Consider the following 21,884-nt stretch of genomic DNA (forward strand, 5'->3'; position numbering starts at 1 on the left):
TCCACAAGGATATTTCCACTTTATTTTACATTGTGTATGTCAGACTAAGTCTCAAACAAGGAGTTACTGATTCTTCCATGAGTAAAAAATCCCTCTGTAATCTCAAAGGGAAGCATTGGAGGGGAGCAGGATCCCACCAACCAGGATTGCATAACTCTCAACAGCAGGTCACATCTTCCCTATTAAAGCAAAGGCCACAGTGCCACACTCCAGTCCATCCCTGAGGACACACAACTGCTGCCTGCAGGCAGGAATAAGCCCCTCCCTCATCTCAGCAGGTCCTTGACCTGCAGGGACAGGGCTGGTGTCTGAGGTGAGGAAAGCCAGGCACCCAGCTGATGGGCTGCCTGGGCTGAGCCCAGGAGGGAGATCATTGCTGCCTGCTGTGCAGGAGGTGCTGGAACAAGGAGCCATCTTTCTGGCTTAGGCGGGCAGGTGAATCCAGCTCTGCTACTCTCCCAGCTTGCATCACCAGCACACGGTCCGAGTCCAGGATGGTGTTTAGCCTGTGGACAACAAATGCCAGGACACACATTGTTGGATCTGAGGAGAACCTCTGGATACTGCTTCCCCTGCTGTTAAGGGTGGCCCAAGACATGCCCAGCATTAGGAGCTATGGAGGATCTCCCTCTCCACTCAAGGTCACAGTGCAGTGCAGCTCCCCAAAGAGCCTCTGCTTGCTGCTGAAATGCAGCACCTCTTAGGAGAGCACAGTGATGCCTTCCAGTTGCTGGGCATGGCAAGGCACCAGGAGCACAGAGGGAAGTTCTGTTCAGGAAAGCTCAGGGCATGCCTGTTTCTGGGGTTATACAAAATGTCTCCATCCCCACAGAGGTTAGTGAGTTACTTTATTTGCCCCAACATTTCCTCACTTGCCACCTCCCAAGGGCAGCAGAAATTGTGCATCAGCTGTTATTCCCCTGCAGTCTAGCATCTTTGCTTATGCTACCAACACCACTGGATTTGTACTTGCCAGACAGCCAACCACAGGACCCACTGCACACATACGTGCCCAGGTCTACCCAGACTGCCAGCAGAGCAGCAACCTCTGGCTCTGGATAGGGAAGACAGGGCAGCAGAAATGTTTTTGCACAGTCGTGCCCCATTTAGTGTGAAACTACAGCCCTACAAATCTGCAAATCATAAGGCAGACACTACACAGGATTTGAACAGGTAAAAGGCATTATGGAGTTCAAGATTCTGCTCTGTTTACACATTCATCTCCAACAGGGTGCAGGCTGCAGCACTGGAAGTGACTTGGCGGGGCAAGAGACAAGTACAGAGTCATCTCCCATCCTGGATTTTACCCAAAGCTGAATGGCATGGAAAAACCATGGATACAAAACAACCCCACCATCTCTCTCCTTACTGCTCTCCCCCATTGCTCTTTATCACAGTGGAAAAGGGGCTGGGGCCATCTTCAGCTCAGTCTTGCTGCTTTGCCTTCTGCCACTCCTTCCTCTGCTGTTTCTCCTTTTTAATTACTCTCCCATTAAGGGTGGCTTCCCCACACCCAACCCAAATACACAGCTCACAGTGCTCTTGCACTTCTACTCTATTTATGGCTAACATCCCAAGTGTAGGAACCACATTCCCTTCACACCCCTCCCATCTCCCTCCTACATAATGTATTTAACAAGACCCACTTGATTCCCTTGCCAGGCCCAGCCCACCCTGCCTGTCATCCATCACTCCCACTCCTGTGCAGCAGGACACCAGCCCCTGTCACCTGCTCATTTGATTTTTATTTTTGTGGTAACCTCTGTGCTTTGAAAACACCCTCCTTACAATTGCATAACCCTCCTCCAAATGCTCCTCCACTTGGCAAGAGTAAGAGCAGAGAACACCACCTAATGCTGATCCATCCCTTCTCTGCAGTATTCATGTTTTGCCCTCCTCCCTCTGACTGCAACCATCCACCAACTGTACTCTCAGTCTCTCAGATGGGAGGCAATCACTGTTGTCCTGTCCTGCCTGAGCAGTGTCTATCTTGCTGGCACAAGGTACAGGCTGAAACTAAAACTCAGGATTTTGGAAGACAGAGCTATACAGGAGCTGGCTGCAGCCCTTTGCTGCTGGCTGTCCTGCACTGCCCTCTACTGAGCCAAGGACACCTGCTCCTCCACTGTCTCCACATTGCCCCTTTCCATAGGATAGTTCTCCATTACTCCTCGCCCTATGTGGCAGAACCACAAGGAAGGTTTCACCTGCCCTACCGATGCCAGCAGGCAGTGCCCAGGAAGAGAAATCTGTGATATGATGTGGCATTTTGCCCTTTGCTGACACCACCTTCTGGGTACAACATTTTCCCTTTTTCACATCCAGTTGTACCCAGCACCCAGCAGAAAAAGCAAAAGGCAAGGAAGGTCCAGCTTTGGCACTTGAAAAACCTTATCACAGAGACCTCCATGCTCATCTTGAGGCCCAGGCATGGCATGTGCAGCCACCTCTCCCCGTGAGTGGTAGGATGACTTTAGGCACAGAGGTTCTTCCATACCTGTGAGCAATTGTCAAAACAGTTTTGTCAGCGAAGCGCTGGCGGATGGTCTGCTGCAGCAGCTGGTCTGTCTTCTGATCCACACTGGCTGTGGCCTCATCAATGCACAGCACCTGCCAGTGACAGAAAGTGAAGGGAGCTCCCAAACACCCCAGCAGAGACCCCACTCCCTGGCTAGACAAAGCCTGAGAAGTTAGGACAGGATATCTGTTCCCATTACACTTCCAGCTCTGCAGCACTCTCCTCTGCTATCCCCAGACAGCCACCAGCAGGTCACCCTCCCCCTTGCTCTGATGGAGGCAGTGCACTCACCTTGGCCTGTGTCAGGAGGGCTCTGGCCAGACACACCAGCTGCCTCTGTCCCACAGACAGACTCTTTCCCCTCTCTCCCAGCTCACTGTCCAGTCCACCTGCAGGGATCAAGATCAGCAGTCACCTGCATCATCTGCACAGGGCCCCAAACAGCTCCACCAGTCCAAGGTTTTCCCAGAAGCACACAAAATCCCAATTCTGCTCAGGCCCAGGCCTTAGGAACTGGAGCCTTTACACTTAGACACAAGCAACATGTGGCACAGTTCCCTTGCCTGGCTTATCTCTCAGCTACTCCTCTAACACCGCTGGTCTCACCAGGGAACTTCTGCCACCCAATCCATCACCTGCCAGTCCATTTACCTCCAAATGTCAGATAATGCCACCAGGTCCCACTGACCTGTTCCCACACTGGTTCTAACCCATTCCCTACTGCATCCACCTCAGTTCCCTGCCCCAGCTAAGGCCTTCCCTCCTCTCACAGAACCCACACTCATCAGCTGCTTCTCACTGGTTTCCAACTCACCCATCTGTGTAACAGCATCCCACAGGTGGCACTGCTCCAGCACCTCGCGGAGCTCAGCATCCGCCCATTTTCCCTGGGGGTCCAGGTTTTCTCTGATTGAGCCACTGAACAAAAACGGATCCTGCGGGATGATGGCCAACCTAGATCTGCAAGCAAACAAAAGCTGAGGGCTCATGGGATGGGTTCTGCAGAAAAACAAAGATCTGCTACTTCTTTTTTCATGGGGTGTCTTAGTTTGCTACAAATCCTGGAGGCACAGAGACATAGGTCACATATCCAGCCTGGTTTCCTTAGCACAACTATTGAGAAACAACAGAGAGACTCATAAAAAGCTGCCACAATCAGAAAAGAGTACCACAACAGTGAGTCCTTTGCTTCTCACTCTTTACTTTGGCATCCAGCCGCTGACAGCTCTCAGCCATTATCAGCTACCCTTCACTCTGTTCAGCCATACCTTAGCTCCTCCAAGCCCACCAGCTGGCTGTCAACACCATCGAGGAGAATCTGGCCTGATTTAATCTCCACCATACGGAAAAGGGCCAAGAAAAGGGTGGATTTCCCAGATCCTGTGCGACCCACAATCCCCAGCTTCTCTCCAGGGTAAACAGTGAAGCTCACGCCATCAAGTGCATTAGGCAAGCCTGCCCTGTATGCCAGGACCACTTGCTGGAACTCCACAAGCCCCTCACTTGGCCAGTCAGCAGAAACCTAAGAGGGATACACAGGTGAGAAAGGGTATGATAATGATTGATTGTCATCTTCAGCATCACCTCCCCACAGTCCAAGTCCCACCCTTCCCTTTAGATGGTTGCCTGGCTTCTGAGCAGAAACAACACACAGCCCAGTCCCACCTCCAGCTCATTCCTAGACTTGTTCTTCCATTACAGCTTGTATCTAGTACCCATTCTGCTTCCCTACTCCTTCCCATCACTCCAGCCTTCACCAGTTCCTGCCAGAGATTCATCTTCCCCAGGAGATACACTAGCAAAAGATGAATGATCAAGGTGGTTTCTGTGGTGAGGGCCCTCCATCTGTTCACTGGAACCCTGCGATCTCCCCAGGGGGCAAGTGCAAGGCAAAGGGTGAAAAGATGGGCCAGTACCTGAGAACACATTTGAGCTTTTACCTGAACCAATTTCTCCTGGGGCTCCATGGGGATGTCTGTGGTATACTCCTCTGTCCTCTCCACACTCACCATCAGCATCTCTGTGTGAGTGAAACTGGCTATGAGGCCCGAGAGCAGGTTTGTGACAGACAGGGCATATGAGAGTGCCAGGCCCACAAGTCCTGTGAGGACAAAAGCACAAGCAAGAATGTCAGTGGCAGGGAAGGAGCTGACATCTTGGTGGGTAGACAAAAAAACCCAAAGGAAAAGTCAGGACTCTGAAGTCTGGGGTCATACTTGAGGCTGGGGACATACAGGAGCAGAGACAGGAGCTGAAGCACTACACTGTGGGTGACTTGCTAGGGACATGAAGCAGGAGCTCTGGATCTTACCCCAGTGTAGGAAAATATTTAGCTCTGGGCTGGGAATGGAGAAACCCTTGGGCATGGCCTAGGACATAGATCAGTCCATGGCAGTCTACCTGGATTTCCCAGCTTCCTCTGGTGCTGGATGATGGCAATCCCTGCAATAGCAGTAACCACAGCAACCCCAATCATCTGCAAGCGGATGTCCAGCCACTCCATCACTGTGTTGCTGGCAAAGAGACAGCGCTGGTTCTGCTCCAGACACAGCTGATTCTCCAACTCAAACCTGTCAGGCACACAACAGAGTTTTGCATCACTCAAATTCCTCTCCCACTGCTCCAGACAAAGGGCATTCAAGGTAATAATGACACCCTATAACCAGCCCCATAAGGGGAAGGCCTTGGCCTATAAAGCCATAGCGCCGTCTCTCTGGGTGCTTGTGCTTCCTGCTCACCTCTTTGTTGCCCGCATGGCTCTGATAGTGCTCAGTCCTGAGAGGGTCTCTGAGAAGTGGGTGTAAATGGGAGACAGGGTGACACTGCAGAGGCGCTTGAGCTCCCGGGATGTGAATCGGTAATAGCGCTGAATGAAGAAGTAGACTACAGCCAGAGGGAGCAAGACCAGACCAATCCAAGGGAGGCCATAGGTCATTATCACCAGCATGCCCAAGAGCCCATAGATGTTGGCTAGGAAGATGTTGAGGATAAATGGCAGGCTGTCATCCACACAGTACAGGTCTGAGGAGAAGCGGTTCACGATCCGGCCTGTTGGTGTAGTGTCAAAGAAGGTGACTGTGGCCTGTAAGGAACCAGACAGTGAGAGCCAGTCAGCTGTGGTGAGATCCAACCACAGCATGAACAGAGAACAGTGTGCACGAGAGCAGCACCAAGGGGAGCAGATAAGGCCACAAGGAGATGGCCACCACAACCCACTTCCTCACCTCAGCCTCCAAAGCCAGCATCCACTAGTGGCCAAACAACTCATGCTGGTAGAAGGAAGCACTCCTTCTGTATCGAACAGCTGACAGCTACTGAGAAAACAAGCACTCAGACACCAGGATGGCCCAACAGTAGCCAGGCACATCTAGCCTCTAATCTGAATTTACAATCCCCTAATCCTAACTCTAGCCTAAGGACCCAAGGAAGCCAAAAACCTAAAGTTAACTGACACATGCCAGCATCAGCCCTAGATCTTGCTTAATAACTCCTTCCAATTTCATGTAAACCTGAACTCACCATTCTGTAAAAGCTACTTTGACTTGACTGGCTATACATCCAAGGCTAATGAGTGAACAGATGCAGGTGGGAGCCATAAATCATCCTTCCATGGGATGAACAGGACACATTTTGAACTCCAGTTTATTGGCCCTTTGTGCTGGCTGTGGTGCAGCCCTTTTTGAACACAGTCCTACCAGCCAATACCAACAGAAACCTTGATCTATCTCCCACACCTGTACTCCCAGCTATGAGAAGAAGGGCAGCTTGCAGGAGCCTCAGCCTGCTCTGGACTTTATGCCCATTACCTTTAGAACCCTTTGGAGCAGTCGGTCGTGAATGACAGCAGCAGCACGGAGAGCACCATAAGCAAAGAGGAACGCCCGAATAATGGTGAAGAGGGAATTGGCCCCTGCAATGGTCCCATAAACTATCAGGTAGAAATTCACATCCACTGAGCTATTGGGAGGGGCTGGGGTCTTGTCCAGTTCTTGAATGGGGGAGCTAGAAAAAAGGAGGAAGATTATGAATCTGCCAACATCCTCTTGGCAGTAAACTCACGGACAGGGCATGAGAACCCAAGAACATACTCCAAGGGAAATCAGGATACTTTAGCCTGGGACTCCTGTTACACCCCTTTGGCATGTTGGGACAAATACTATGAATACTATGCAGCTAGGGGTCTTCCATCAGCCCCAGACAGAAGCCTTTTTGGCACATCATGGGGTCAGGGATTTTGATTCTTTGTCAAAGCAGCCACACATATCCCCTGAAGTGAAATGGTCAGTTTATCTATCCCTGCTCTCCAAGATCTTCACAGGAAATGCACTTAAGGACATTTTCTGCTTCCTTTGGCACCTCTGGACCATATTCACTTACATAACCCCAGCAGTGGAGAAGAGAAGTAGCTCTGGAGAAGGCAGGGAAGCTGAGCAGGCCATCACAGAGGTATTTGCTGTCTGGGATATGCTGGACATCCAGTATGACAACCACCAATCTGAGATATTTCTGGATACTACAGAGAAAGACAGACTATATAAAGAGAAATTCTACCTCTGAATCAGCAAACATGAAGCAGACAAGCTGAAGGGGAAGCTGCTGGACAACTTTTGCATAGTCTTGTTGCACAGTATAGTCTTCCCCCTGTTAGTGGTAGAGCTGGAGCAAGTGAACAGCCTTGAGCTGCAGCAGCAACACAGCACTGCTACAGAAGTACAATAATGCAAATGCAGCAGCGAGATGCCAGGTACAGTTCCCACAGGTGCCTCCCCCTCCCTGCTCTTTGAGCTACTGTAATTTGGGGAACAGAAAAGCGGTCTTCCTGCTACAGGGAGAGTGTTTAAAGCTCTGGCATCTTTCCTTCCGGACTCCATGCAACCAGGGAATGAGACAAGAGGAGAGGAGTGTCTAAAGAGAGATGTGCTGCTGGGTCACTGCCTCACCTTGCATCAGGAACAGTGAGAAGAGGATTGATATTGCCAAGCAGCTGCCCATTGCCATCCAATAGGCCTTGTACACCTGAAAAGCCACTGCCCCTTCTTTCTTCTCTTCCTCCTTGTGGATGAGATTATTGTTTTGGGTTGGTTCTTCTGTCTCTATCTTTATGGCCTCTTCCTGTCCCTGTTCAATAGGGGCTGTGGGTATGGGTGCAAAAGTAAAGGTCAGTGAAGTGTTAAATTCTTCCTGCAGCTGTTCCTAAATGTGAACAGAGCAAGTCTAAACTATGAGTGACACTTTTTCCCTTCCTCTTTACTCTTTCAAGACAGGTGCACTAACCCTGGCAGCTCTTTGTGGAACAACAGCTTCAAATACTGCTCCAGACCAATACCCAATGGTATGTGGGCCTCCTGTCCTTCTGTGTATACACCACTCACATATCAGCACTGCCACAGCAGAACAAGATGGTGGGAGTTCTGCTCTAAAGCCAGAAGCCACCAGGTACAGGTTCTGTCTGGACGGTCAGCTGTGCTGCCCCAGCTACCCCTTAAGCTCATCAGGAACAGACCTTTATCCTTATGCCCCTTGTCTGTATCCTTGAACTTGGGGAAGGCTTCAATAAGTGGCAAGATATCAGCTGGTGTGCCTGCAAAGAGAGACATACAAATTCTTCAGTATCTGTGAGGAGCAGGTGACAACTTTTCATCTTCCCACTTCCTCTTGCTGTGAAATGACCCAGTTTTGTTCTCTCATAACACTCCCTATGTTACACATCAACTGTACCCTTGAAGGCTCCACTCCATTCAACCTGTTACATTCTTCTGCCTCATCAACTCCCCACATCTAGGGCTGTCCTGTTTTATCTGTACATCTGCACATTCCCTTCCACCCCATCTTCGCCCACATGCAGTGTTCTCTTTTATCACAGGGTTCCCCACTAGTTAATCCTAATCCCCTCAAGCCATTCCAAGACATAGGTATAAGTGAATCCCTGAGAAGACAGAGTACCTGTCTTAACTATCCTGCCATTGTCCATCAGCAACAAGGCATCGGCCTTCTCCAAAAACTCTGTCCTGTGAGTGCAAAGGACCCTGGTCTTATGTTTGAGAACTCCAAAAATGCATTTCCTCATAATATGGTTGGCTACATCTGCATCAACAGCAGCCAGGGGATCATCAAGGAGGTAAAGTTCTTTCTCCTGGGAGGAGGACAAAAGAAAAAAGGATGCAGCTGCTGGCCCTGTTGTAGAGAAAAGTCCAAGTGTCTCCATGTGGCAGCACCTTTAGGCTAGTACAATGTGCTTTAAAGACATGTGACCAGAACTGTACACCCCAGTGCTTCCAGCCTTGTTATATTTGACTCAGCATGATCTGCCATACAGTAACTCCTTTGTTATTTACCTGGTAAATGGCTCTGGCAAGGGCTATTCGAGCCTTCTGTCCCCCACTGAGTGTCACACCATTTTCACCCACCTCTGTCTGGTCACTTGCAGGTAAAATCTGAAATAGTCAAGAAAATGATTTAGAAAGGGACAAGAAACTACTGGGGTTCCCAAAACCAGGACACAGGGGCCCCTCTCCAGTTTCTGGCAGTAATTTCTAAGGCTGACACCTTACCAACAATTAAACAATGCAACAGTTTATACACTGGTTCTACAGACAACCAGCGAGCTTTATTTATGCAATGAAAATCTCTTACACTCCAGAAGGGTGGTCACATCTGAACTACCCATTAAGAGCAACTTCTGGTTCGAGGTAATTGCACACAGTAATTTTCTGTGAGAACAAGAGCTGTGCCTGCATCAAAATTATGTCAGGGTCCTTCCAAATAGTGTAGCAGTAAAAACTACTGAATTTCAGTACTTGGAAATAAGTTTGCTCTCAGTTTGGCAGCATAGGTGTATTCTACAAAATCTCAAATAAAAATTTTGCTTTTACAGAGTATTCATAGCTCCGGCCAAAATAAACAGGAGCTGCTAAAGCTTGGCACTTCAGAAAATCATGCATCAGCCATCAGCTTATAAACTGGGAGAAGGCTAGATTCCTACCATATATACAGCCAGGTTTACTGGCTAATAAAGTCATAACCTCAAATTTAGAATATATGTCAGGAGCACTGACTTAGCCCTTCAAAACTGCAAAGAACTTGCTTCTGATCCTCCCCTCAAAGAAGCATCAGCTGCTGATACGTTCTGCCTGAAAAACCCAACAGTCATCAGCTTTGCAAGAACAACTCCTTTCCCCAGCATGAAGAGCTTTTGGCTCAGCAGCAGAAGAAACCAGCCAAAGTGCTACAAGAGTGACTTCACACCTTAAAGAAGTATGGGCACACTAGGAATGGTGTGGGTTTGGTAATCGGAGCAACACTGCGAATGGACATTGGAACAGCAGTCTGCACACTGAAACAATAAACACTGATCCCAGTGAGGCTCAGGATGGATGCAAAAGCCTGCCAAGAAGGCCCAGGCAGGTTTCCAGCCTAGGCACTCACATTTAGGTCCTCGGAGAGGGCACAGGCCTCCAGCACCTCCTCGTACAGTCTGGCATCATATTCCCGCCCAAAAAGGATGTTTTTGCGGACAGTGGTAAACTGTATCCAAGGCTCCTGTGTGGCCACACCAAATCCTTGCTCCAGGTCACAAACATACACTCGTCCACCTTGTCTGCAAGCACAACAGAAGTGGGTATTAAAGGGGAACAAAGTAAAACTGCTGGCAGATCAAAATTACCTACAAGATGGGATAGCACTGAACAAATCCCACCTGCCATAGCATGGAGGGACCAGTCAGAGAAAAATCTTTAGGCTACTTACTTAATGAGTTCTCCAGTGATGGCTGCAAGCAGAGAGCTTTTGCCAGAGCCAACCTTCCCAACAACCCCCAGGAGCATTCCCTGCAAAGGGAAATAAAAAGAAGCAACCTGATGTGCTAATACAGGGTAGCTTGTCCAGATTTCTTCAGCCACATGTAGCCTGTAAGGAAGCTGACTGCTAGGACCATCTCATGTTCAGCAGTGTGTAGCTGGGTACGGTTGTCAGGTAAACCAGACTCCTGATATGACAGGACACAGATTTGCAAGGCATGTTAACTCTAGAGCCTTGCTCTGTTCCTTGTCTAGTTGCTTCCAGCAGCAATAGTAGAAAGCAGAGAGAACTATTTCATCTCCTGTCTGTAAGCCATGGATGTTCTCTAGCGCCTTTCAGCTCTGAGATGCAATATGTGTCCTGTGCCTCTTGACCAAGAGAAGATTTTGATGCATAGCTCCTAGACTGAGGAAACATGCCACCTCTGCTCCACTATTTCTAGTTTCCAGTATTTCTTCTGTAGTGCCAGTTTTCTATATTACCTCCCATGATCTTGCTTACCTTTCTGACTGACAGGTTCTCGATGTGTAGTTGCAGAGTGCCTGTGGATGAGGGCTGCCTGGTGCTTTCCTCCTCAACTGGCACCCATGAGAAGGCTGCACATTGCATCTCCATGGCAGTAGCAGTATCTGAAGGGCTATCTACAAGTGAAAAGCCAAACAACAAAGCACTGCTATGAGAAGACCAGAAAATTAAAGGCACCTGGCATCACAAATATCATCAGCTTTGTTCCCAAATGCAGAGACCATGGATGAGGCACTGCATGATGCCTCTGACCCAACCACAGAATGAGACTCTTGCCTACTGACTTGTCCTTAAACTTATACATCCCTTCTTTCAACCCTTCTGCCTCCAGCTCACATGGCTGCCAGGGAGACACTGTAAGGATATAACCTGGTTTTATTATTGGTGAAGGTAAAAGAATGGCAGGGAGCTGGCCAAAGGCAATGAAAGGAGGAAAGGGAGGTAATATGGCTCAGGAGAGGGGCAGCCACTCAAGCCTTTCCGCCACATGAAGCCAAGTTTGTTGATGGCTTCAGTGTCAGAAGAGCCCTGCCCTCTGACAGAGCTGCTTGTTCTACTGGGATATTAATAGCTCTGCTGGGACAAGCAGCAGCTTATGGTTCGTAAATAGAATGTTATAGCCTTGTCTCCTGCTTTCCACAGAAATTAAGTGAAGTGTATCCACTCCACCTCTACCCAACTGAACATCCTGAATCACAGGGTGACAGCCAGCTGCCCTTCAACAGTGGCCTGGGGCCTCACATATCAGCTCTCTGCTCTGAATATCTGCTGACCAGAGTCTCAGGCCTGGCAGATTCCTTAACCATTACCTAGGGCATAATAAGCTTCCAGGTCCTGGTCCATGAGTTCAAAGAATTGCTGGATTCGATCCAGGGAAACTTTGGCCTCCAGGATTGCATTCAACACCCATGGGAATCCGTTGAGGGGTAGAATAAGCATCCCAACAAGGGCCAATGCTGTGAACACCTGCATGGGTAAGCAAACAGCCATCAGCTGGAGCCCATACCTCCCCTGTATCCTCCAAACAACTTCACCAGTCAGAGCCTGAAGAGCTGTGGAGAGACATGGATTAATTTCCCAGAGAAGATGCCTCAGGACTGAAGTTCCACTGTAGACTGTGTTCTGTACAAGAAAAGTTCAGAGCTCTCCCTACTACCTACTCACCTTTGTGGCAGTGAGCTGGTGACCCAACAGGACATAGGTGACAAAGATGGCAATGGAGACAACAACAGGGAGTGCTGCCCACATGTACACGCACAAAGCATCCAGATATCTGACAGCCCGTAACTTCTGCAGCTCTTTAGCCCGGCAGGATTTTATCCTGGTGCTGAAGTGCTTCTCCCAGGTGTAAAACTTGATCACACGAATGCCACACAGGAACTCTGTCATTAGCTGCAGGCAACGAGAAAAAGAACATTAAGCAAACAGTGCCCAGGCAGCCTGGGCTGTGCCCGGGTGTGCAGCTCTCTCCTGCTAAGGGTCAGGCTAGACATGTCAGGAACCATTTATTGCTAACAAAGGCATAAACTTAAGTGACAACTACTGGAATCTTTGTGTTCATCTATCCCACCAGCTTCTTCAGCTACCCATGCTGCGTATGACCAAGGAAAAGGCATCGTATTACACTATTTTCCAAATGAAAGATGAACAACACAGGTGAAGGGATGTGTGGAATTGCTAGCTCCAGCCTGGATACTATTTACTTGTGTTGACTTTACAGTGCCTTGAGATAACATCTGAATCTCAGGCCTGGTCCTGCTCTGACACAGCTAGTCTGTATCTACAGCCTGGCTGGTTGATTTCCAGAACTCTGGTGTTCATGCACAATGCAGTCCTGTCATTTCTGCTCTCAGGTCAGCATATGTAGAGCAAGCGGACTGCCCAACATTAAAGAAAACTAACAAGAGCAACTTTATTCAGCAAACCAGTCTTACAACAGTTGGAGAAAGTTCAACATAATCAGATGCAACTCCGTAAGATGGAAAGTAAGTTGAGAAAATAAGTATTTTTAAAGCTGCCAACAGTTTTTACAGGGAGTTCACCTATGTTTCATGCTCCCAAAGCATGAGTGAAACGGCTGTCCCCTCAAATTAGAGATACAATGCTAAAAGGTGGGAATCAAATGTCTAACATGGAGAGAAGAGATGGCACTGCAAATAGGGGAAAAGCAGTGGAAAAGATGACTGAGAGTGCCAAGCCTAGAGCCATATAAAATTACATCCATGATCATTGCCATATAAAATTACATCCATGATCATTGCCTTTGTCCAGACTGAAAGCCACTTCATCATTGATGGCATCACTGGAGCAATAGGATGGGTGCATATCTAAAGGAAGCCATGGGGAGCCTTACCTTTACTATACACAGAAAAGAAACTTGCAAGGGAACCTAAATTAGCCCAGGGGACAAGACAAGCATTAAAGGGTCACAATCTTATGGGTGGTGAAACTACATCACCCTGAAACACTTTTGACCACAGCGTGTGTATGTGCCCCTTCTGGCATTTTTCTCAACAGCTGGGATTCAATTAATCTGCCTTGGACTATGATTAGTGGACAAGAAGCCAGCGTTCTGGGACAAACAGGGAAAAAACACAAATCCAGAGAGACACCACTGCCCCTCACCTTGACTCGCGTGTCCTTGTGTTTCAGCATCTTCTTGTTGCTCTCCATGATGCTGTTAGCTATGATCTTGTTGATGGGCACAAGCAGCAGCGCCAGTGCCACGCCTCCCAGAAAGGCTACACCTACTTGCTGGTAGAGGAGATAGAGGGTAATGGCAAACTGGACAGGCAGGCTCCACAACTCGTGGAAGCTGCGGCAGAAGTTGATCAACCTATTGGTGTCTGTGCTCATGAAGTTGACAATTTCCCCCACAGTGAAGCGGGCAAGGCTGGCGCTGCTGACACGCAGAGCCTTGCGGTAGATGGCAGAGATGACGGCAGCCCTCACCATCAGCGCCATCTTGTTCATCTCATACCTGAACTGGCTCCGCAAGAGAGCACCCAGGAAGGAGCCAGCAAAGAGCCCAAGGGCATACAGAATCCCATGGCTCAGGGGCTCCTGACACGACTCCATGAAGTTCACCAGCAAGTTCAGAAGCAGAGGACCTGAAAAATCCAGCAGATTGCCAGCCAACTTGAGAAGTCCAAGGGAGTAGAAACGAAGCCCAAAGGCTGCATGAAGGACTGACAAGAGGCACACAGCTTCCTGGGCATGGTGTGGGCTGTCTGAAGCATCACTACTCCCATCACCTCCAGCAATGATTGGGCTGGTAAGAGAGACTGTCTCCTCATCTGCTTGCTGAAGAGCTGCCTTCTTCTGCCAGCAAGAGTAGAAATGGTCACAGACCCTGGCAGCCTGGAGCTGGTGAGGAAGCACATAGACGTCCTGCAGCTGGTTCAGCTTCTGCTGGTAGCCACGCTTCATAAGGGGGTTCATCCAGACATAAAAGAAGTGTGAGAGCCAGCTCTCACCATCTTCTGCCACTCTCTGCAGGTCAGGCATTGGGATCCCTGGCTCTGAGATGGGCTGGTCTTGTTGCCAGGAGTAATTGATGGAGAGGAAGTCTTGCCTGCCAGCAGTGGGGAAGAGGTAGCTGACCACATAGGCAAGCAGAGAGGCCAGCTGCAGACAGAGAATGGCGAACCTGGTGGAGGCACCAGGGTGGGCAGGGGACCAAGCTATCCCACTCTGGCAATACCACACCAGCGTTATGATGAAGGAAGGTAGAGGCGAGAGGGTGAGGAGAGCCAGGGCTGCAGGGCCCCTCGTAAAGCCATGAATGGACCTGCAGAGCATGAAAAGGGAGAAGCCATGCACCAGCCACGTCACGGCAGCAGTGCCATTGGCCAGCACTTCCAGGTACACAGGGCCCAGCTCCTGCTGGGAAATGGTGGCTGGAATGGTGTCAGCAAGGAACAAGCCAGCAAGTAAGAAGGAGGTAGCGATTCTCCATCCCCAGCTTGGCCTGCAAGGCACACCAGAGCTAGACATTGAGGAGGAAAGACCAGTGAAATAAATTAGTTGGAATTCCACTACCTCTCAGTTAGTCCTTTCTTCCTCTCCTCTTCCCCATGTTTATAAATCCACTCCTTCTTAACCTTCTGGATACACCTCCCTAGATCTGTAATATTTTCTGACTGTAGGCATTGCTAAACTACATCAGGTCAATATAGCCCACTCTTTGGTCAACAACAAAGACTTAGATGCTACCAAAGAAAAGCATTTCTTTACAGAAATTTGTTTGCAAACGATGATATTCTGTGGTCAAATCAGATTCTAATCCTTGAGGATTAACAGCAAGAAAAAGTATATTTAACCTCTTTAACACAAATTTTGGATGATGGAATTCTTGGTCACATCTCTGATCCTTGATTTCCTTGTCTGTTGGTTATTTTTTCTTGAAACATCATTTTTATCACTGTGAGTTTCAGTGATGATGTGCTTGTAAAGTCTATAATCTATTGCCCATCAAAATACTTAATTATCACTGGATTCTTTGTGGCCTTTCAGTATCAGTGAATGTTATCATATTTAGGAATTTCAGAAGAGGGTAAACAGAAAAACAATTTTGCATTTGCATTTCTCTAAACTTCTTATTGCCGTATATACATCTTCCATGCCACCTTGGATTTATATCCTCTACCAGAATACGCCCAGTTTCCCCAGTCCTCATTCACTGATAAAGTTTTTAATTACTTTCTGTGACTTAATGCCCACAATCCCCTCTACTCTTTCTCCATTCCTTTCTGTACACTGAATTAAAACAGATTCTGACAAATATAATAGCATTATAATAGTGTGTCCTTCCCTAATTATATATACAGCACATGACAGGGAGATACAACTTCCAGCCTTTTCACCCCACCTCCAGTCCCACACAGTAATAAGAAGCCAGATAAGTCAGTTGTCATACCTTGGAGTGCCAAGGAAGCAGGCACTGACCACTGCAAGGATCACATGAGGAATCACACTTAGTGTCAGCTGGTTAAAGCAATGGCCAATGCTGCCATGAACCCACACAGGGAGTGGATCTTCTGGGCTGGTCCCACACAAACTAGCCAGAATGTTCTCCATCCTTTGCTGGTAATTCAGTGTGAGACAGGATGTCCTAGGGTAAAAAAAAAAGTAGCATGAGGTAAAAAACATAAGAACTACAGCCCCAGTCCAAGATGGAGTGATGAGTAATTAGCATAAAGCTAGAAGCAAGTTCCTGGGTCATAGTCCAACCCTGGCTATTGTTCACTCATGATCATATAATCGATCTCATAAAATGATCAAGCTCCACCTGAAAATAAATTATCTTGTTTATTCCCTTAAGTCACCGCGGGACTGCAATGCCCTGTGGAATTTGACGCTTTCTTATTTCCACGTTGTTTTTGTTTTTGTTTTGGGTTTTTTCTTTTCCCATGGTGAGTTTATCCTCTGTAAATATTACAAGGAAATATCTTCCTGTCTATGGATTGGTATCCATTCTATTTCCATGTTCACATTTCCCACCAAGGTACTCCTTAAGGCAGCGTGTAACATGAAACACCCCGAGTCGGCAGGGAGGATGCCGGTGCCCATCCTGAGAAGCAGGCGATACCCGTAATCCACCCACGGCTGGCCAACCAGCCCCCTGTGTGCCGCCCCGCGGGCTGAAGCACACCTGGCAAGGCCTCGGCTTTAAAAGGATTTCTGCTCGCACCAGCCCCGTCCCCTCTCCAGCCCGAGGCCGGCTGAGCGCACCGGCAGTGTGCCGCACCGAGCTCGGAACGCAGAGGGGGCACGGCAGCACCCCGGCACGGCGGCCCCGGCACGGGTCCGGGCCGGCGCCGGCCCGAGGCGATCCCAGGCGGGCGGGGGCGGGCGCTGCGGCCGCCACGTGCCCGGGGCGCGCGGGCCCCGCCCCCCCGCTGTGCCGCCCCGGTACCGCCGCTGCCCTGCGGCGCGGGCCCCGCGCGCCCCCGGCGGTCCGGAGGACGCGCCGCAGCCCCGGCAGCGTCCCGGCCGGAGCAGCAGCTGAGAGGAAAACACCGAGCCAATGCAGCACGCACAGCCCGCTCAGACTTCAACCTTCCGGTTAAAAAATATAAATTACCCAAACTAAAAGCTAGGCTCCAGCCATGAACAAGAGTGATTTCCCCCAAAATTCCTCTAGTTCTGTCCTGGTGATCATATCCCTCCATTCCTTCTATGATTTCTGGCTCACAGCATCTGAACAGTTTGCAAACGGACAGACACCGGATGCACATTACAGACTTGCAGTGTCACCGTTGTCAACCAGCACAGGATTATTTATGGACCACTGTGTTATCCAAACATCAGCAGGTATAGCCCAAGCTGTTATGAACAAAACAGCCTGGCTGAGACACTTCGGCTTGAGCTAAGTACTGACATTGAAATGTTAGTTAGCCAATTGCTCCTGGGAATCACCTACACCCCCACCCACACTAGGACCGGGATGCAAAATAATCCAGTGGAATCATGGGAGGGGATTTTGGGGATGAAAAACACCCCTAAATGAAAAATATGGGCACAGTGGAGGGGGCTGGATGAGTGTGCAGGTTGGGGAAAAGGGAAACCCATCCCTAGTCTGTGTTTGACCTGTCACCATAACCTGAGGACCAGACTGGACTGGCCTGTGGGAAGTGGGCACAAGGAGAGCAAACACTCTTCCTAGTGCTACCAGGAGGGAAGGAGAGGGATAGCTGCTGCTGGGTTTTGGCAGCAGGCTCTGCACATCCCCTCACACTTTGGCTACCAGTGTGCCAGGAGGAAAGGAGAGGATGGTCTGCTGGGATTTCAGATACAGACTGGACACCTCTTCACCTCCAGCTACCAGTGTGCCACGGAGACTCCAGGGACAGACTCTGCATGCCTTCTCCCCTTTTGGCTACTGGAAAAGCTACAACACCCCCCTGCCGAGCTGGCTTTTTAATAAAGAGCTGAACATTAATAAAAGCATAGACTCTGTTCATTTCACAAGCAGTGCTTTTACAGGTATAAATGTACTTTTACAGGTACAGCATTCTTTGGTTGTAGACATTACTACTAGATTAAAATAACATTACTATAAGAGCACCTTGCCAATAACACATCAGTCTACTCACAATGGCAGAGGTCTCCTAGCACAGTGAGAGATCGTGATGTTAACCTAACACAACCATCTGAATAACACAGGGTACAGGAATCCTCTCTGTTTCACCTATGTTGTGTTCAGGTCTGGAGCATGAACACACATGTAAGCAGAACCCCCAAATGTGACGCTCATTCTTTACTGTAAGAGTATGTTGCATTGATGTGGGGGGAGTAAATGTGCAACTTTGCAGATGAGAGAAAGCAATCTGGAGAGGACATCCAGCTCCATCTGCTCTGGACTATTACACAGTACCAGGAGAGTGCTGTGAATGTCACCACACTACCTAGCAATTTTAGTTGCTACTGGTGATTTTTATAGCAGATTATCTGAATGCTTCAACTGTCCCAAACCCTTCCTCAGTATTCTCTTGACAGGAAAAATAAGCATATAATCACCACAGGTAGGAAACTTTACTTTCAACATGCAGCTCACCAGAGATACAAAAAGCATTCTCTGAACTTGGAGGTGTTATCAGTGCTGTGCTGAGGAAGGAAAGTATCAGTGACATTCCCGAGACAACAGAGCAATCTGGCTAAGGGAGTGTGGAACAGCAGCTAAGACCAAGAGCTCAGTGGCCACACTACTCTCTAATCATAGCTTCCTTGAAAGGAGCAGGAGATTGCATTTTCTGCAAGTCTCTCTCTCTCCTTGTTTAATAATCTTTTTTTCACATGCCTGACAGCAATCTTTGTGTGTCAGAGTTGAAAGTTTGCCTTTATATGACCAAGCTACTCATACTGTACACTGTATTTGGCCAACCTAGTCTTTTCCCCCACAGGTCATCCAAAGGTTTCTAGACTAAACTTTCCTGAGGAGGCCTTGAGAGTAAGCTTTATGTCCTCTCTGCTCAGGAAAGCTTCCCTTCAACGAAAATGCTGTGAAAGCAGTAAACTCTCAAAACAGCAAGTAGGGTTGTGTGATGTTGAAGCACTGAATTGCACACAAGTGAAGCTGATTTCCAATTTCATGGTTCTGATGTCTTATTTATTTCCAAATGAAAACAAACAAACCCAAACAACTTAGAAATGTCAAAAAACCAACCAACCAAATACCCTCAAAATACCCACAACCCCAATCGGACAAGTACATTCTTAGTAAGATACCAGACAAGTTCTCAGATATCAACAAAGGACAACCTTTCTCCCCTGGACTAATCACCCTCGGAGCTTTTCCATTCAGCCACACTGTATTTTAGCTATCTTTTTTCATGAGCTGCATTCTGCTTGCTCAACTCTCCTAACCTCTTCAGGTTCAAAACCATGAGCTTTATCACTTCAACTGAAAGATGGAAAACTTTCACATGCCTCAGATTCCTTTTTGGTCCAGACAGCATTGCCTACATGCATATGGGAAAATAAACACAAAGGGTATTAAAAAAGGAACTCCAGGAAAATACCAGTCCATCCTAACTGATCTGAAATCACTTTGCCTATTCTGAATAAATGCATTTAAATAGCATCACAGCAAGAATTTAAGTAGACATTCCTCCTTTTCCTGCTTCCTTTTGGCTATTTCTTCTGTTTCTGAATATTGCTGCCTACACCATTTACTGCTATATATTTGACAGATTTAAAATGTGTGGGCACGTGGAGTGGTGGCTCTATTGCATACAAAGTACCTTGCGCACTATAAATAATCATATACCTGGCAATTATAAAAAAATCACAGCATTCAAAATTTTAAAAAACCCTCACCAATATCAGGTGTAAATTAACTCACCCCACAGACCATGCAGGCCAGATTTTATTTACTATTATCCAGAGTTTGTTAATGCTCTAGATTGAAAAATCCCAAGTGAGGAAGCCCTATTTGGCAAAGGGAGACTGCTCCCCCCCCCCCCCCCCCCTTTTCTGATGAATTTGTTTTGTAACAGATTACTTAATACCAATCCCAGGACTCGGGGAATCAGTGTAGGCTACATGCCCATTCTACTTCCCAGCTGTAAGTAAATATTGAGCTGAAACAGAAGCCAGCCTAGACAAGCCTTAAATTCAGAAATATCAACCTTGTAATTATAGATGTAAAATCTCTGAAAGCAATTGTCTGTTTGGATGTTTTCTGTGCTCCCAGCCAGGACTCTGCTATCAGCTGAACCATCCTCAAATTCCATGACGACAAATTCCATGAACAGGCTGCTTTGCCTGGACCTGAAGGCACAAGATATATACTGTGCCCTGTTTTCCAGGGAAAAAGTTAATGCCAAGTTCAGAAGAGAGATGAGTATCTTCTACTGCACCTCCTTGTGAGAACACCAGTTCTGTAATTGAAACACAGAAACTGTCTTTGTTGTTACTCATAACCTAGCCATTCAACATTAGACTGTTGTCTCATGCCCCTGGATCTAGTCTTGACTCAGACAAGAAGGTAAAAAATTATAATTAAGGTATTACGTTTTTCTCTTCCACTGTTCTGCTTCTTAACCTAATGGTCCAATCTGAATTAACTTCAATTCTGATTTCTGTTTACTTGTTCATACAAAGCTACTCCTAACTTTTCTTACTCTGTTCCTCCTGAATGTCATTTGTTCCCCTTTCTTATTTGGGGCCTAATGAGAATTCAAAAATCTTATTACCCCAACATTGCCCTCAGCATCCAATTAGCTAAAGCCTCTTCAAGCAGCAGCTAATTGCAAGCTCAACTATGAGCCTTGGAATTCCAAAGAGGAGTTTAGGAGCTGAACTACCAGAACAGACTGATTGGCATCTCTGTCATCCAGGGATTGTCTAGAACACCAATTGCAGGGATGTTACCAAAACCTCTGCAAAGCAGGTAAGGCTCTTGCCTGATTTATTCAATCCCTGAGACAACCTATAGTGCTTCCTCTTCCAAAGATGTGAAAAGTCTCAATTTGCTCTGCACTAATGGGCCCAGATTTCAGTACTGATTTAGGAATAATTTAACTGGATCCCACTATGGATGCTCAGTCCCTTTAAAAGCTTAGCTTCTAAGGTATGTGGTTAAAAGATGATACTACATCTAGTTGAATATAAGTTTACAAATTGCAATTATAAATTGTAATTGTAAGGCAATGCTCAGTAAGATGACAGGGTGCTAGAAAATGCTAATGAGCACTGGTCAGTCTCCAACAAATGGAATTTTTCTCTTAGGAACTCTTTTAACATCACAACACACAGGGTGTTTGCTTTCTTTCTACCCCTTCTCCCATGAGCAGATTTCTTACTGGTGTGCAGATAAGCCACTTTAATGAACTTTCTCTTCAGGTTTTATTATCTAGATTCTTTCACCTTCTAAATGCCACTAAAATCTATGATCAGAAACCACTAGAATACCTCCTGTAGACTGCCTTTGGCTCCAAGGCAACAAAGTTAGAAAAAATTATTTTCTGGCATTTTGCAAAGTTTTTAGTTATTAGATGCACAACTATTATAGAAAACCGTATTTCAAAATATTTTGCAGTTTCTTGGGTTTGTGGCTTTTTACTTGTCCATTTAAAAACCAAACTATAGTTAAAAACTGATGTAAAGAAAGCAACAGCATGGAAGAAATGTCAAAAACCAAACAAGTAATTTTTCTCACTCTTTTTAGCACATTCAGCTATTTTTATTTACTTCAGTTGGTGAAACTGAGTGCTTGATACAGACACCTGGCACTAAGGCATGAAAACATGTTCCTCCTTTGAATAAAGTAACAGAACATATCTGTATGTCTATTTCTTACAGTGATAAACTACTAGCATGTGATCTACCACAAAACACTAGAGGGGAAATTCCAAAATGCATAACAGTTTTGTGGTTCTCTCAAAGTGTTCTGCTTCTCTGGGCAGCACTGAGTTTGCTGCTTAGGGTAGTTAATTAGAACATGTCGAGCATCCATTGGTCCCACAGGAAGTATATTCGCAGCCTGCTGCACATCCTCAAAGATTAAATTCTTATCCCAGGAATTCTTACAGTTGAATTA

The 21,884-nt window shown here is 47.4% G+C and overlaps 1 protein-coding gene across 6 annotated transcripts in view; it reads right to left on the reverse strand.

Moving 5' to 3' along the window:
• Nucleotides 1–21,884, reverse strand: part of ABCC10 (ATP binding cassette subfamily C member 10) — a 23,185-nt gene continuing 1,301 nt past the window's right edge. For 2 of the 6 annotated variants that reach the window (XM_085576886.1, XM_021544109.3), the window contains exons 2-22: nucleotides 15,759–15,953; nucleotides 13,466–14,828; nucleotides 12,005–12,232; nucleotides 11,650–11,806; nucleotides 10,817–10,956; nucleotides 10,265–10,344; nucleotides 9,944–10,115; nucleotides 8,854–8,952; nucleotides 8,462–8,651; nucleotides 8,022–8,099; nucleotides 7,459–7,650; nucleotides 6,896–7,031; nucleotides 6,325–6,520; nucleotides 5,257–5,600; nucleotides 4,919–5,088; nucleotides 4,459–4,619; nucleotides 3,787–4,040; nucleotides 3,333–3,478; nucleotides 2,810–2,907; nucleotides 2,498–2,610; nucleotides 1–506 (exon numbers count right to left, since the gene is read on the reverse strand). In XM_085576886.1, the coding sequence (XP_085433012.1) occupies nucleotides 371–506; nucleotides 2,498–2,610; nucleotides 2,810–2,907; nucleotides 3,333–3,478; nucleotides 3,787–4,040; nucleotides 4,459–4,619; nucleotides 4,919–5,088; nucleotides 5,257–5,600; nucleotides 6,325–6,520; nucleotides 6,896–7,031; nucleotides 7,459–7,650; nucleotides 8,022–8,099; nucleotides 8,462–8,651; nucleotides 8,854–8,952; nucleotides 9,944–10,115; nucleotides 10,265–10,344; nucleotides 10,817–10,956; nucleotides 11,650–11,806; nucleotides 12,005–12,232; nucleotides 13,466–14,828; nucleotides 15,759–15,919 (4,614 nt within the window). In that variant the 5' untranslated portion in view covers nucleotides 15,920–15,953 and the 3' untranslated portion in view covers nucleotides 1–370. Of the gene's footprint in view, nucleotides 507–2,497; nucleotides 2,611–2,809; nucleotides 2,908–3,332; nucleotides 3,479–3,786; nucleotides 4,041–4,458; nucleotides 4,620–4,918; nucleotides 5,089–5,256; nucleotides 5,601–6,324; nucleotides 6,521–6,895; nucleotides 7,032–7,458; nucleotides 7,651–8,021; nucleotides 8,100–8,461; nucleotides 8,652–8,853; nucleotides 8,953–9,943; nucleotides 10,116–10,264; nucleotides 10,345–10,816; nucleotides 10,957–11,649; nucleotides 11,807–12,004; nucleotides 12,233–13,465; nucleotides 14,829–15,758; nucleotides 16,116–16,493; nucleotides 16,712–21,884 lie in introns of those variants that run through there. The other 4 variants (XM_077782068.2, XM_077782069.2, XM_077782067.2 and 1 more) reach the window with 4 other exon arrangements.

Source organism: Lonchura striata, chromosome 3 (assembly GCF_050655825.1).
Source record: "Lonchura striata isolate lonStrDom1 chromosome 3, ASM5065582v1, whole genome shotgun sequence".
Lineage (NCBI taxonomy): Eukaryota > Metazoa > Chordata > Aves > Passeriformes > Estrildidae > Lonchura > Lonchura striata.